General features: G+C 36.6%; 2 protein-coding genes across 2 annotated transcripts in view; one reads left to right on the forward strand and one right to left on the reverse strand.

Moving 5' to 3' along the window:
* LOC125236157 (brain tumor protein) overlaps positions 1–17,863 on the forward strand; it is an 834,846-nt gene that overhangs the window by 14,576 nt on the left and 802,407 nt on the right. The gene's annotated exons all lie outside the window — the stretch shown is intronic.
* LOC125236174 lies at positions 13,522–16,677 on the reverse strand. The gene is made up of 3 exons (XM_048142889.1): positions 16,657–16,677; positions 14,496–14,631; positions 13,522–14,009 (listed from the first exon to the last, which is right to left on the reverse strand). The coding sequence occupies exons 2-3, from the start codon at positions 14,626–14,628 to the stop codon at positions 13,579–13,581; spliced, it is 564 nt and encodes a 187-aa protein (XP_047998846.1). The 5' UTR covers positions 14,629–14,631; positions 16,657–16,677; the 3' UTR covers positions 13,522–13,578.

A 17,863-nucleotide genomic window follows, 5' to 3' on the forward strand; every position in this document is an offset into this window, starting at 1 on the left:
GGCACGCACTGCATATCCGATAGTGTCAATTATCATGCCATTATGCCACAGAGCGCCGAAGCCAAAGTCATAGACCATGCGGGTTTTGCTTACAAATTCGCTTTAGTAATCCCTTAAAATCTCTGCTGGACTGAGACACTAGCGCACTGACTTCCCTTCGTCACCGGGCATGAGATGATCTTACCAGGGTACGTAGCCAAATGCACAAACGCTCACGATAATATCTGTTTCGTAGCTATATCTCTATCGTTCTATAGCGTATTGGCGCGACAGAGCCAAACTGCATTTTTGTCGGCGTATGGCGTCGACGACTGCCATTCGGCTACCCCGGCTATAATGTGGTCACGGCTGCCGATCTAAGCATTGAACTTGCCAGTCATTTCTTACAATAACTATTATGACGCTGCTTAATACGTCATATAATTGACGTGAAAGACCAATGATGCTGATGAAAATCTCTACAGCAATGAATAAAACTCACAATTTCACAGATTCAATGAATAACAAAGTTGATGAAGCCCAAAAGGCCACTGTTTACGCGAAGATTAATGCCTCCCTAATGAATACGCATTTCACATTTCAGTGTTGCCAACTTCGTCAGACGTAAGTGGTAAATTAATTATTTCGTGGAATACCAGGTGCCCTTGACGCGTCTGTCCTGTTTTTACGTTGTTTCATTTGCAATTAACAAATTAATTGAGTGTATTGTTTAGAGCCTTAGCGAATTAATGTGAGTGTATGAAGAAAGTACAGTCACCGTCATAAATAAGCGATGATTTCTTTCGATTTTAATAGTTTGATAATTTCGTATGACATTTCAAACAAGACATTAATGTGACAAGGTATAGAACCAGCGATTGTTAATATACCTAGATGTCTAAAGAGCTCTCAAAAATGACCCCACGAATATTGTGCCACGGTAGGCGGGGCCTCAAAATTGTGCCACGGAGCTTGTACGGCATATTTAGAATATATGTTTACAAAAAGAATATGCCGTACTGTTTTGTAATATCATGTGCTAGTCGTTCCAACAAATACGGAGAAAAATATGGGATTAAGTTTCATGTGTAATTTGGCGAGGATCATAATTATTTCGATTTATTTTGTACGAGCTACTTTTGTATGGGGATGATGTTATGCAATATTTTTAATAGCCATTGATATTTAAAAACTTTCATTTTTGTATAATTTTATTAATATCGCGCGACCATGTTTGCCTGCCTGCTGTGCGGCCGACATAGGCCAGTAAACTTGTTTAAACACACGTACGTGTCAGTGGCATAGGAGTTCGATTATTTTGATCACAGACCTTGTGTCACCGGCATAGTGGTTTAAATGGCCAATCTGAACACATTCGTGGACACGTATGGTATAGCATACGCGTAGTCATTTGTTTCCTTTGGTCTATGACAGATGACGTCACTAAGCGTCCCTAAACGTGTTAATTTAGAAAGTTGTAGAATAGAAATAGACGTGACCTGTGGTCCGGTGTCAGTACGGCGTATTATGATCTTGGAACCACTTTTCGGCTGGCATTTTGTTTGAAAGTAGTGTTCTATGTTATTATCTTTCGGTGGCGACATCTAAGTAATTACATATTTAAGGGCCGGTTTTTCAGTCGCCAGATAAATATATCTACCAGATAAAGTTATCACTATCCTTTTCATCACACGTATAAATTACAGTGACAGCTGACATTTATCTGACAGATATTATTTATCTGGCGATTGAAAAACCTGACCAGCCCTGAAAAGGTAAAATTTATAAAATGAAAGCCTACGTTTAACACCTGTTAACAATAGATGGCAACTGACAACAACCTGAACATGACTGTACATTGATATACAGATATAAATTGAATTTATATAGCCATAAAAATATTTATTATAGCGGAATACGTGTACGACATAATTATTATTTTCATATGTAGGTAGGTTTTTACTTCATAACAACAAATTAATTATGTAGTTATTTTTTAATATGCATAAAATTAAAATTATTTCTGCTTGGTTCTTTAATGTATGACATAAACCCATCCCTTTTCGTGTCAAATTTTAGTCAAATATGAACCGCGAATTCTTAGCTGCCAGTACGTACAGCAAGAAGGTTTTTAGCCGAATAAAATCACTGATTGGTAGTTAGTGACATTATATGCATTTCAGCTACACTTATCTGTGTGCATTAGTATAAAAGAGATGACTATTGTTTTGTTTACCAGTTTTGATTACAGGGCCTGTAAACGTATTGTCTTGTGTAAATGTAGGCGTAATTGTGTATGTGTGCTAAACGGTGCCAAGAATTTGAACGCTAATGTTCTTAAAAGCGGCTTCCATGTTTATCTTACTTCGTTAAGGAGACTGACGCGTGCTTTTTTAAATTACGTAGGTAATAATTATAATTATAATGAAAGCGGTAAAAGCATCTGCGTAAGATTCCTGCGTAATATTTTGTACAGTTAGAGAATGAGAAAATAATTTCCAAGTTTCACGATAAGTAGGCATAGGACTTTCAGGATCCGTTGGATTTTACCATTAGACAACAATGGAACACCGTATAACTTGCATATAAAAAGCAGCGGATATTATATTCAAGGGCTAAAAATCTAGCCATCAGATTATCGATCTATACTTTTGACCGACCGGTCTGGCCGCGCGCATAGTGACCCTACGTGCTAAGCTGCGGTCCCGGGTTCGAATTCGAATCCCGGTAAGGGCATTTATTTGTGTGATGAACACAGATATTTGTTCCTGAGTCATGGATGTTTTCTATGTACATTGTATAAATCTTTGTCTGAGTACCCACGACACAAGCCTTCTTGAGCTTCAATCTGTGTAAGAATGTCCTGTAATATTCATTTATTTATTTATACTTTTCAAACTAACTATTCCAAGAATTTGGTTCATTGTTGCAATTCATACTAATATTATAAATGTGAAAGTGTGTGTGTCTGTTTGTTTGTCCGTCTTTCTCAGCAAAACGGAGCAGCGAATTGACGTAAAAAATCACGTAATATAAACGGATAACAAACCCTCCAAAACAACTCTTAACGAATAAAGGAAACAATTCTCAAATTTTAATTGAAATAGAACTGTAATCAAAACGCAGTTAGCAAACTCGTCAACTCGAGTTTGAACCCACTTCGAAGCGTGAATGGCCAATAACAATATCTTGAGATGATTGATAGACTGCCCTGAGGGCCCCATTTGGTAGTTGCGTAATACAATAGGGATGGGAGAGGCGATATCGATACTTGATTGACGCATTAAATATGTACATTCCACATGGAATGGAGAAATTTAAAAGAGAAATCAATGTAGTGTCGAATCTTTCAAATCGATAAATGTTAGAAAACGGGAAGAATTTTTGTTCGACTTTGAGGTTGACAAAATATACCTACCTACTTACACATTGTGAGATCGTGCTGAAAATTAATATTGTATTTCGTTTACAACAACATGCGTATAACTCTTTAACGCAAACCTTTAAAAATATACTTCTCTCGTAGATAGACACTATTATAACATTTCATAGCACATTTGGAATTTACTACCTATTTTTAAGTAGGAGTACCTACATAACAACTATAACGCTGTAGACAAAGGTACAGGTATAACACTTCGATGTATGATTATCATGTTTCATAAAAATACCTATTGTAAGAATTTTCTTATCCAAGATTGATTTAAGTTTGCGCCTAAAATATGAATCTGAATCATCATCCTCTTTGCGTTATCCCGGCATTTGCTACGGCTCATGGGAGCCTGGGGTCCGCTTTGACAGCTGATCCCAAGACTTGACGTAGGCACTAGTTTTTACGAAAGCGACTGCCATTCGACCTTCCAACCCGAAGGGTAAACTAGACCTTATTGGAATTAGTCCGGTTTCCTCACGATGTTTTCCTTCACCGAAAAGCGACTGGATAATATCAAATGACATTTTGCACATAAATTCCGAAAAACTCATTGGTCTGCGACTTCCGGAACGAAAGTCGCTCCACATATATTAAGTGGTCGCACGTACCGCTAGGCTACCAGCGCTTAAAATATGAATCTGAATATTCTGAATAAATTGGGACTGGAGAACAGAAGGTATTAAAAAAACAAGGGTTTTTATCGATATCGATACTTCTCAAAGCATCCCTTAATATCTGGTCTCAAGCCAACTTACAATTCAACGAGTAGGCTTTCATTTATGTAACGCTCTCTTATCTCGGCTCACCTTTTAAGAGCGTTACTGGAAGCCGAATTGGAAGGAGGGTAAATGAAAAGTGCTCTTTATGTAGCTATCAGATAGAATGAATATGGCTAAGATGTACCGTTTGCTGTGTTTATGGTTATTTACTATAAGATTGTATTTTATTGAAGGTCGTGTGAAGATCACCTATATAGAAAACAGAGTAATATTTTATCTTTTTTATGTATGTAAGTAAAAGTATTATAATATGCTCTTCGCTTAATCATGACGACCTTTAGAAGTTTAAAAATAAATATTACGACCGGTTTCTGACATAGTGCATCATTTTTTGTCTGGTAATGAATATTACCAGATATAAAGCATTCTCTCCAAAAGTAGGAAAACCAGGTAATATATAACTGCCAAGCGTAGTATTTACACTACACCCTACACAGTATCTCTATACTAAGGTAGTGGTAAATTGTCCTTAGTAGGAACTACCTCGGACCCTAATAATATGCCGGCGTAATAAAGACGAATAGGACGAGATAAACCCGAGAAGTAAATCGGCATGATTCCAGCGACAAATGCAGGCTCTGGTACTCCAGGCAACGGAGTTAAACATCTTAGGAAAACTTTGTAAAGATGAAACATTTTTTATTATTTGTATAGTTTGTCCTCTGTGATGACGGGTTAAGAAATTCACTTCGTCGGTCGACTTCTATAAGGTGAGATGAGGAGCAGAGGAAAAGGGGTGCCGTGAAATTCTGAACCTGTCATCACATGTAGAACGGTCTATAGGTAGGTAAATATGTCTTTAAAAAAATTATATTACTTACCTACAATTTATTGCCGTTTAACCGATAGGATAGCAGTTGTCACTGCAATATCACAATTTAATTTTACCACAGTTTATTAATAAGTTACTAACGTCACAGATCCTTCACTTGCCCGCAAAACGACAAATACCTACGCTTTATTTAACCAATAATAATGACAACTAGGGAACAAATCAAATTATTTTATTGAATATTTTTTGATTTGTTCTTTTTTTCAAGTAGTTACACTACTATATATAAATTATAAAGCACTAATTGCTCGCCCTTAGAGTTGGTCAAAAGGTGCCTAACCTTATCAGAGATAACATACACTAGAGAAATTTCGTCGGGTACCACGGCGGGCACTGGTCTAGTGGTGAAGACGTTAGCCACGTAAGCTGAAGACCCGGGTTCGATTCCCGGCTCGGCCACCAGTGGGCCTTGTCGTTTTTTCTTTCGTGTATGACATCCAATTCAATTTATAATAATAATGAGTTACCGGTAGGCCTGGTTTTACTTGGTTGACTGGCGTAAACTTAAGGGCGCAAAACATTTATTTTAGGTCTTTGAGTAATTATGTTAACTAGAGAGGGCACCTCAACTTGATTTTGTGTAACAACACTTAGAGCTGATCAGCACACACGCGCTTAGTCTGTGCCGAACGGCTGTGGTAGATTGACGTATCGCAATGAAAAATATTTCGTCTAAATAATGCCGTCATGTGTAGTGAGGTACTGCACAGACTGCTCAGGAAAATCTAACAAAAGCTAAGGAGTGACTTTTCATACGTAGGTTTACTGCATTTTTGTTTAAACACGCTTACTTTTAAAAAAATGTATCAATATAAACTCATGCCGAAGCGCCATGTTGCGGCGGCCATGTTTCGTTGAAACCAAAGAGTAAAAAATGCAACAAAAGCAGACGTGACAATATCGCAAGTTAGTTCAAGTTTCCTATCATACATTAAATTATATATATTTATCGACGCAAAAAAGGTTATTTAATTATTATTGTCAGAATTGCACAGTTTTCCGACATGTCGGTCTATAAAATAAAATAAAATAAATAAATAAATAAATATTATAGGACATTCTTACACAGATTGACTGAGGCCCACGGTAAGCTCAAGAAGGCTTGTGTTGTGGGTACTCAGACAACGATATATATAATATATAAATACTTATATACATAGAAAACATCCATGACTCAGGAACAAATATCTGTGCTCATCACACAAATAAATGCCCTTACCGGGATTCGAACCCGGGACCGCGGCGCAGCAGGCAGGGTCACTACCGACTGCGTCAGACCGGTCGTCAATCAGTCTATAACAGATTCTCAATAAGTACGCGTGTCGAATTTCATGTGAGTATGTAAATGTAAGTGCAGTACCTAACCTGCCTGAATGAATTTGGGTAGGTAGACGGTCAAGCAAATTATGAGAGTATAAAAACGCGCGAAATTCAAATTTTCTATGGGATGATAAACCCGCGCCCATACATACATGGATGTAGATAAAGTTATATGTGGATAATTAGGCATTAAAACACTCATGTTATCTTATTAACACAACAAAAACAACACTCATCTTTTAATGCCTACCATTATGCAAATGTCACATAAATAACTAATATCCAGTTGCGGCTACGTGTACACATGTACGCTCAGTCCGTATACAGCTTTAAAAAATGTGGGCATTTGAAAAAATTGGAACTCACAGAGTTGTTAAAAAAAGTTAAATCGCTGTCGGTTTTGCAACGATAATTAAGCATGGAATTTCAATAAAAACATCGTGAATTATACTAAGCTATAATCTAAATTCAGAACGTGAAAAAAGTTTAGTTTTAAATACAGATTTCAAGCTTGATTATCATTACAAAACTAACAGCGATTTATGTTTTTTGTTAACAACTCACGCTAATTGAAAGTCATAAATTAAAAAATGCCCATGTAAACCCATGTCACTTCTATACTACGACTTCTAATCTATGCACTCTATGCAGGGCTCATCATCGCGACCGAAAGGTCGTAAGCGCCGAGTAAAATCGTAGCGCTTGCGACGTTACGGAAGCAGGCCATTGGTTCACACCCCGCCCCCTCGCCCCGCCTTCAGCTTACAGGCTGTGACACGTTCGTTGTTTGCTATAGCTCCTCTATACGAAGTAATAATTACTCAATGTTTTAGGTAGACCGTCAAGACGCGTGTATATCACTCTTATCGCACAGGTACGCAGCTAAATGATTTAGACACGCAAATGTATCAAATCACAAATGACATTTCAGATACATTTGGAGAATTTTTTTCAGGTTTTATTTTGCCTTACAAGCTAATAACCGTCGTTGTTTTTTTTATTTATTATTAGAATACAGCGGTAACCTTATGATTACAATATTGCCCCGCAAAACTCTGGAAAGAGTTTGACTGCAGGAACAGCAGCTGTTATAAGGTAACGTAAAACTTGAAAACTGTGTACCTACATTTTTAACAAAATATGTTAAATGCTTAGTTAGTTACTACGATTGCTTTGTTCGATAAGTACCTATCCTATGATTAGGATACGACATAAAAAAATATATAGGTACATGTCACCGACGACGACGACGATTTGACGACCGGTCTGGCCAAGCGCACAGTGACCCTGCCTACTAAGCCACGGTCTCGGGTTCGAATCCCGGTAAGGGCATTTATTTGTGTGGAGAGCAGAGATATTTGTACATGGGTCAAGCATGTTTTCTATGTATATTTTAAGTACATATTTGTATATATCGTTGTCTGAGTACCCACAAGACAAGCCTTCTTGAGCTTACCATGGGACTCAGTCTATCTGTGTAAGAATGTCCTATAATATTTATTTATTTATTATTTCATACATTAATACAGTATTTAGTTCATCACTTTCATAATTTCTAAATAAATAGTATTTACACCGTTCCGTGATGGTAAAAATTATGTAAAAGTGATGTTAAAAGCTTTAATAAAAAATCAAATATTGCCAAAGCGGACTAGCTGGGCCGGGATAACGCAAAGAGGATTATGATGATAAAAATTCCAAATTCCAATATTATTTTCGAGCATATCGCGTGTAAGTACCTGAACCATAAAACCAGCTCAAAATTTACCAAACAGCTGTTGATTATAACGAGTTCCGCAAAATTCACAATTCGCTCCGGAAAGGTCTCAATTTTCTAATTCCGGGTTCGTAAAAACAGGAGTGGATCACAGGAGTCCAAATCAAATTTGATGGCTACGTACCCCAATTGGGAGGGTTATTGTTTTCATTAATTAAATGTACCCTTTGATCGTGGGCGGGATTCTGTCTCAAAGGATGCTGACGTGCCTATTAAGTTAGCTAGAAATTGATACAAAGAAAATATAAGTAGAAGTTTAGTTACGTATGCCTTTAACAATTCTACTATAGTATATTATATAACGGTAACGTTATGAAGGCTATAAAAGTTGAGTACCGCGGTTAGGCCACGAAGGCTTGCCGAGTGGCCTAAGTAAGGTACGAGACTTTTATAGCCTTCATAATGTTACGATTGTATACTATACTTTTTCTACGACAGCCACATAAATACCTATTCAAGAATAATAAAATGGGTTAGTTACTTACTTCATATAATGAATGGGAATATTTGTGTGGATCGTCGTAGCATTGAGTATTCTGTCCACAAAATGTTGATGGTGAGATATTGTTGCACAATTCTTCAAAATATGCCAACAATGCGATTTCAGAGAAAGTTGAAACATTTTTTTGCAATTTCCATGTCATAAAACAATCATAACATTTTTGCTACGCTGTATCCGACTTTTCAGGTAACAAATTGTCAGTCACTTTGAGCGCCATAGCCTTGATTTCTTGGGGAGTATATTGTTCACCAGAATCACTCATAATTACTTAAGTTTTTGCACAACGTCGACTTAAAATAAAGTATAAAACACTAAAATAGTTCAAATATTTTTTTAAAAAGTTTACAAATGCGGGAACCAATAATGCACAGCCAGAGAATGCTCAACCCAAGAATTTACGACCCAGGAATTGGCGTCCATGATGTACGAGAGTTCTTAGACCGTGAATTGATGGGTTGGGCATTCTCGGGCTGTACACGTTTGGTCCGGGCGATAATTCGAAGCCACTTTTTTTACAGGGCGGCAGTATTGTACGACCCCGTAATTCGCGTCCAAAAAAGTGGACGCCGATTTTGGGCTGTACATTTCTGGGTCGTACATTAAGCGAACTCTTCATGCCATAGACAAGAGAAATAGAAAATAAGCCGGTTTTCAATTACGAAAAATGTGGTTGCGTTCAAGAATATTTAAATGTCAAATGTAAAATTATTTGATAAACTTATGATTTTTACCTTTGTTTTGCAATATCTAATATGTAAAACGCATTTCAGTTTATTTTTTCATCTTGATTTAAATTATGAACCTAAATATTATATTATTTATTAAGAGTTATTTATTATTGCAAATGAAAACATACCTGATAAATGGAAGTTGTACTTTTAAAAATAAACTTACAGAACTCCTATATTCATATGAATACTGCTCAGCAGTTATCATATGAACCTATAGACAAATAGACTTTTCTATCGTTACTCAAATGAACTTAATTTGGATACCGCTGACAATAATCTAATTGACAGATTTAAGTGCTGGAGTAGAAAAAAGTTTTTACAAGTCTATTTGCTGTTCTATTTCTATCTATTAAAAGTTTTAACGAATCTAATACGGTATGTATGCTTACCTAATGCTTATACTTAGAAATCTTAGAATACCTACACAATGCTCAAATTTCTAGTTATTTCAAAGTCATCTAAATATAACTACCTATTTAATTTTATAAGTACTAACTAGTCTAACTACATACAAGTTTTCTCTTAGAATAGTGTATTTTTGTGTTATTTCAGTAAGTTGTCTTTATATGACTATATATAATAAGTACTGCATTTCTGTATGTACTTACTACATAGAACATTCTTATATCTTTAATTGGATTTACATTTTGATGACACATTTTTTTTTTAATACTTTATTGTGCACTACAAAAAAAGATGCAATTTACAAAGCCAAGACTAAAATAGCAGATTACAACAAGCGGTCTTATCGCTAGAGAGCGATCTCTTACAGACAACCTTCGGATAGCGAAACGGTGGTAAGAAATAATTTATTGGGCAGTGCAAAAATAAACTACATAAGTGATGTCCTCCCAGACGTATCCGTCGACGGCGACATCCTGGCAAGCTTTTTTTTTTTTATTATTTACTATTATTTCTGAAAAAGAGAGGGATTTGTTTAAACTAAATCTTTGCGTGCATGAGCACGAGCGTGACTTGCAAATCCGAATTTGGTCTTGAAAGTCCGACAGCACGGAGCACAGTAGAGCTGACCAGAAGAGTTATAAGTATAGTTGTAGGAGGGCTTGGGACGAGATTTTCGGAGCTGACGTTTGGCGTCAAGGTCTTCAAGTCGGGCTTGTTCAAAGTTACTAAGTCCCGTATTGACAGCAGTTCGCCAGTCCGATCTCCGAGTAGCAAGCTCCTCCCACGACTCGCATGATATGCTACAGGCCGACAAGTGGCGTTTTAGGACATCTCTGTAACGTAGGTACTGCCCGCCAGCCTTGCGTTTGCCTGCGGCTAGCTCAGAGTAAAACACTGCCTTAGGCAGTCTCGATGGCGCCATACGTACAAGATGCCCACACCAACGCAATTGGCCTTTCATGAGCAGACACTCCATGCCCGGGATGCCCGTTCGACGAAGAACATAAGTATTAAGATTGTAACATAAAAAAATATAAAGTACAGATCACAAAATATAAACTACATAGACTACACATATAATTGAAGCATCAAACAGCAACAACTATTGTTATCAATGTTATCATTCAGCCGTGGTGCTGCTTGCATCATATCGCGAATGATAACAATCATTATCATCTGCCTTGCGTTATCCCGGTTTTATGCCACGGATTTTGTATGCCTGGAGTTCGCTTGGCTACTACTAATCTCATAAGTCATAAAACAACATTTTACCACTTTAATTTCAACACCTACAGTACCGGTCAAAAATTTAAGTTCACTCCTTGTTTTCAGTAGGTACAATTGACTGCTTTAGAGAGATAGTTTTTTGTAGTTCAGACGTCAAAATTTGTTTCGTAAACAATTTATATTTTTTTAACATCTGTTTCCCTCAAATCTTATAGGCTAAATAATTATTTGGCCTATATTATCTGGCTAAAACTGTGTTTCGTGTAAAGATGTGTCTCAATTAGTGGCAAAGGCAAGGCCATAAATATAACTAGCATTTTGCCGTCATGTTTATTAGATTTTAGTGAAAGAAAGGTACGTGAATTGTGTCTAACTAGTAAAACAAATCTCCACAAAACAATAAATATAAGTTGAAAACATATTTCGACTACCAAACCGAAGATAATTATCGTACAAAAGTACTCATTTGTACCGAAATCAAAGGGTGAACTCAAACTTTTGACCGGTACTGTAACTTCCGAAAGGAATCTGTGTCAAATAATCGAAGGCGTTCAACCAATTTGACTGTAACCTTCTGAAATGACTTTCTCTACCCTTTACCCGTTTAAGATTCAAAATTCATTTCATTCCCCCGATCATTTCGTGGAAACAAATGACTCGCGGCGGCTTGAAAAATGGCGTGGCCTGGCTTAGTCAGCTCCGCTTGTTCAGGAGCAAATTGTGTACTGTTGTATGTACCCAGTGGGTACCTACCCTCTATAACAAATGGTCCTGCGTGTCTCTTGTCGTTCTGTTTGTATAGCGGGGTACGTTGCTTGGTGTGATTTGTGGATTGGGGCAATCTTTAGCCACTGCACATTGTTGTTTACGATTTTTTTTGGATACACTCAGAGGAAATAAATGAAAACCTGAATTATATTTTTCGTACAGCTTTGAAACGCTGACAGGTCATATACAATAAGTACATACAATTTTGCGAGACTACGTTTTGGGTGACTTCTGTCGCCATACCAGAGATGTCTGAAAAGTTCTAAAGAACGCATTAAAATAAGGATCGTCTCGTCTCGTCTGAAGCTAGAGATTATAATGATATGCCGGAATTTTATGTTATCAATATCACAAAAAATGTCTTTCAGAAAGTTTCTTAGAAACATTACCTATACCTACATCATGAACGCAAATAAAATTAATACCTACTTTTTGACACTTGTAATACCTACAATGTAAAATCTCTCTTTGGGCATGACTTTGACTGTCTAAGAAAGAATAATGACTAAGGATAAGAAAAAGCATTATACAATACTAGCTTTTGCCCGCGGCTTCGCACGCATTAGAAAGAGACAAAAAGGAGTCTTATGTCACTCTCCATCCCTTCAACTATCTCCACTTAAAAAATCACGTCAATTGGTCGCTCCGTTTTGCCGTGAAAGACGGACAAACAAACAGACATACACACTTTCCCATTTATAATATTAGTATGGATGAAAATTCTAAAAGGCTTAAAATTTATCCCTGACGCAGCTGAAACGTGAAAGACAAATGAAAACCCTTTCGATTTTATGAATTTGAAAGTGGAACAAAAAACAATTTACGTTTAGTAAAACTCGGATCATGAATAATCCACCAAGGCCCTGATTTGCATGCCAAAGATATTAAGCTCCACGAAACTGATAGAAATGTGTCAGGAAGGTTCTGTCAACAGGATTATTTAATTGAATTTGAAGTAAAAACTTACGCGCTTTTAATATTTCAATGACGTTCGATTGGTTTTACATTTTACAAAAACATACATGTAAGTTAAACACAATAATTTCACGATACCTATCTTTGTACGTCTTGCCAAATTATGCTACAAAATCCCAAACAAATTATCTTTTTGATAAAAAAAATTGTTTGACATTTCCCAAAGAGAAAAAAAAAATCTTTTTATATGTATATCTTAATAACAGTAGATTCCTTCAGCGCCTTCATGTAGGCATGGGGTAGATGGGCAATTTCAGAAATTGGGACCCACAATAGGCTAGTTTCCTACTAGTCAAATCAGCTTCTTTTTATGAACTGTCAAAACGATTTGTTAGTATGGAATTACTATGAAATACTGAGGAGTGACGTCACGGTCAATTCATGTACTTTATATCTTTCTCTTTGACTTATTAAATAGAAATTATGTTTAAAAATAACTACTGTATATTTTTCTTCTAATTATGTGGTGCTTTATTTCGTACACTGCATAAAATATTTTATTTTAAGTATAGGAAACTAGCCTATTAGCGTTAAGAAAAAGTTAACTCGTTGTCAGTTTTGTAGCGACAATAAGCATAATTATAATCTGTCTAAGTATCAACTTTTTTTCAGTTCTCAATGTAGATTAAATATAATGTAATTAACACAAAACAATATTTTATTGACATTTCATGAATGCTTAGTTGTCGTTACAAAATTGACAGGGGGTTAACTTTTTATTAACAACTGACGCTAATTTTGCTTTCTAATTGCGGAAATATATGATATAATTGAAAAATAAGAGCCATCGTACTCAATAAAAACAACGTTTACTTAAAATATTTTACAAATCTAATTTTATCACTGTTCTTCACCAAGACATTTTATTCATCAGCACTTCTTCTTCTGCATCATTTATAATTTTAAATATTTCTCTTTTCACACGTATTTGGACATCTTTTGGAAAAGTCTTTACTGTCTCTCCTAGATTAGTGAAGAATGTCACCACTGTGTCATTTCTGGGCATGTTTTCATGCACTGTGTCGTAGTTCCCTTCGACTACTAATGGATCTACCTGAATTTGTTCTGTAACATATGTTTCTGATTTCTTAGAATATACGGCACTTTTTGAATCTATTTCTTCATATTCTACATCTTTCGGGTCCTCTAAAAATGTCATTAGGTGACCGTGTTTGATGGGCTTAAATTTTTTGACGCCTTTATCTTTCTGCTGTTGACGTAGTTTTATAGCTTTTTTGTAGTTTTCACGAAGTTTTTTCCATTTTTCTTTGCATTCTTGAGCTGAAAATAAGAATTATTTTATTGGATATTCTCAATTGTCTAGGAATTAGGTATTTATATTCTATGATTTTTACTTAACATTGACCAATTTGCCAGCTGCAGAAATGATAGTTGTCGAACTTTAGTTCTAAGCAGGTAGCTAACCCAAGCCACATCTAACTTTAGGAGCGCGGAAAGAAAATACCAGTAGGCCTAGCACATGATGGCCGCGAGAGTATGTCGCCGCGAGATAGACTACCCGTCCTTATGTCATTAATACAGTTAGAAGAAGACGTGTCATCTATCTCGCGGCGACATACTCTCGCGGCCATCATGTGCTAGGCCTACTGGATAAAATGAGACGTAGTTACGCAAAAAATCCATCTGAAATTGTCATTGAAATGAAAGACTATTGTTTTTCATACAAGGTCAAAAACTTAATGACGATTTCATGTGGATTGGAACGATTTTGCGTAACTATATACGTCTGAATAATTGGCAACGTACGTTGCATCCTCAGCCTGCTAGCGATGACCGCCCAAGACAAATCCCTCCTCTTCTGATCTTGGTACTGTCTGTGCGCCGGGTCGTACAGCTCCCCGTGCTCTCGTACCAAGGTTATAAGCGTCTCCTCCTCCATGTTCTAGAACAGATGTGTAAGCTTAAAATCGAGCATGAGAAGCAAAGAAATTAGAAAAATTCAAAAATACGCGGCAATAAATGGACTAAATGCCCAGAGCCGTCCGACTTTCCTAATTTTCTCAAGGATGATACAATAGGCTAGTTTCCTACTAGTCAAATCAGCTTTTTAAGAACTGTCAAAACGATTTGCTAATATGGAATTACTATGAAATACTGAAGAGTGACGTCACGGTCAATTCATTTACATTATATATTTCTCTTTGACTGATTAAATAGAAATTATGTTTAAGACGCCACAGGAGTGAAATTGCTAAAATGGAAAGGAGCCCCCAATTTAATTTGGGAAATTTAGTTAAATATACTAGTGTTATTTACTAGATTTATCGAAAAAAAAAATTGTCCATTAAGAACAAATCCGTTAAATGATATTGCGAAAAAATCTTTAAAATCGAGGTTCCGCCGCTCTCGACTGTTTACTCCTTGAAAACTTAATCAATCGTAACAAAACTTGAGAATCTGAACAAAAATAAAATAATCTGTGTCGGACCGTTTACTTTTTTTGGCTAATTGTTACCAATCTTGAGTATGTGATACTCCTGAGTGTGTGAATACCTTTTTTTGCGCCATAATGAAAAAGGCCGTTTTTGGAAATTTTTGATTGGCTCTAGCGTCAAAAATAAAAATATCAAAAAAATCAAAACGGTCCGACACAGATAAAAATAATAATAATCTGTGTTGAAAAAATCATTGCCATATATCTTCAAAAACCAGGGGGCTGATTTTTGAGTCTCACTGTCACTAAAATACCGGTTGAAAACGGTGAATTGCCTACTATTTTCAGTGACAATTTTCTGAATTCGAACGCCGTGAGACTCAAAAATCGGCCCCCAGGAAGGAAATAGTCGAGAGCGTTTGTATGGAGAATTGACCCCTCCTGTATCGTCTTAAACTACTGTCCATATATTTCTTCTAAGTATGTGGTGCTTTATTTGGTGCACTGCATAAGATATTTTATTGTAAGTACAGGAAACTAGCCTATTGGGATACTGTAGAGGGATATTATTGTTATTTTGTCTGCATTCGAGCATTTTCTGATAAAATGTTTAAAAAAACTTTCCTTCAATTCTCAAAGCTTATTTTTATATGATTTACTTATTTTTATATACATTAGAATAGTACATTACGATACAAGTGCGAAAAAAAGGAAGTTCGAAACGAGTGGTGATAAATTAAAACAGTCCAAGCATTGCTAAGAAATGTTACCAAACTAATTCACGTATCTTAATATCCTATTACCTTTTCTTAATAAGAAAGTTTCAAAAACAGATAAGTAGTAGTTGTTCGTTGGAAAAACAGTATTATGCTATATCTGGACCTGAAAAAACACAATCGAAGGGAATGTTTTAAATCGGCATGTTTTTTTCAGTACAGATGGCATTCCGAAGTTACGACCTGTCATATAATAAACTACTTCTCGCACTAGTGCGTAAAAAAACACCACCTTTACAGTCAACAACACAGCTGTAAATACAGCCAATGTGCCAAAACTATGTAGGGTGAATTAGGGTAATTCCGAAAGTCGCCTAATTTCGAAAGTCGCATAAAAATCACCACTATTTCCATCATATCAAGATTCCCCTTTCGAAATTACCCGAGCATTTCTGTCATTCGTAATTACCCTAATGCACCTTATACCTTAATGTACAGGCAATAAAGCTCTGTACCTACCCGGCAACAAGTCGTTCGCGGTAGGCCCACTGTTATCACAATGCAAAATTAATAATCACGCGTAGCGTTGTCTCGCTTGCACACAAAAGCGAACGCACGGTGAAGGCCGCCATATTCATTATTAAATCACACGGAACGCGCAGCATCGAAACGATTCGTCACAGTCTTAAAATTATACGTAAGTCTAGCAATAACATGGTTTTATACGAAATAACTATCATAATAGGGTCATAACATTGTAAAGACAAAATTTACGATTGTAAAAAGCATATTTTTACAAATCAAAGTAAATACTTACATGAAAACAGTGTGTCCTCCATGAAATTCGAACGAATACTAAAGACTCGACAGAAGAGAGACGCGGCACTTCGGCCAAAACGAATCGATATTTTAGCTCAAGTACGCGGAAACCGACCTTATTTTAAAGTAGTAAGGGCGACCTCGACTGCAATAAACATTTTGTTTTGTTTACTATGGCTGGCAGGGATAGAAAGTCATTGGAGAATGGACTTTAAATGTAGAAGCTAAAAGTGTATTTTAGTGTGTGAATTAAATATGGATGTGGGGTCGGGCGATAAGGCTGGCGTCACTAGGTTCGCCGAGTCGAATCTCATTAATTCGCCTTCTGCATTTATTATGAAACTGCGTCCATTAGCGACGCGTCGAATGGAATTCACGGCATAGTAGATAGTAGGTATGTACGGAGGACTCGATTCGACACGGCTCGATTATGGGTAAGTGGATGCCCTGCAGCAATTTTAATACAATGTCAAAGTCAGTAGCCAAGTTTTATTTTACATTAAATAAAAAAAAACTACTTATAAGGACCTTTACAGACGCGCCGATTGCAACTCGTATTTGATTTTTAGTGCGTTTTGATTCTTTTGATAATTGTGCGAAAACTGCATGCTAGTCGAATTTAACGGAACACGGTGTACCTAAGTATACTGTATTTCATACCATGTTTGCAGTGAAAAGGGCTTGCCGGCTTCGTGTTCCTATCGTTACTCTAGGTATAACAGTAGGTAAGTCCGTTTCCACATTATCCGATCCGATATCGGATGTCGGGAGGATTGCAATGGAAATAATTCAAGGTAGTGCCTGTAATGTATGGGATATCGGTCCGACATCCGATATCTGATCTGATAATGTGAAAACGGACTAAGGGCCAGTTGCATCAACCACATTTGACAGACAGTTCATCGTCACGCAGCAGACGTCTATGGAATTTCCCATACAGTAAAATTTTACGAACGCTTTAACGATTACAGATGGTTTGATGCAACCGGCCCTAACACTCAGCCGGCAACCGTGTACAGTCAACAACACAGCTGTGAAAAGTGCCAGAAATATATATACACATCTTAACGTGCAGGCAATAAAGTTCTGTATAGATATTTTTGGCACTTTGACTGTATTTACAGCTGTGTTGTTGACTCTACCTACGACTGCAGTACAGTCAAGGTATTAAATGTGACGTTATATGGTTAAAGTGACCATATTGG

Source organism: Leguminivora glycinivorella, chromosome 18, assembly GCF_023078275.1.
Source record: "Leguminivora glycinivorella isolate SPB_JAAS2020 chromosome 18, LegGlyc_1.1, whole genome shotgun sequence".
NCBI lineage: Eukaryota > Metazoa > Arthropoda > Insecta > Lepidoptera > Tortricidae > Leguminivora > Leguminivora glycinivorella.

Coding starts and splice junctions, on each gene's coding strand:
- LOC125236174 (XM_048142889.1), bottom strand. CDS start 14,628: ATGGAGGAGGAGACGCTTATAACCTTGGTACGAGAGCACGGGGAGCTG. Junction 14,010..14,495: donor TAGCAGGCTGAGGATGCAAC/GTACGTTGCCAA, acceptor TCTTATTTTCAG/CTCAAGAATGCAAAGAAAAA.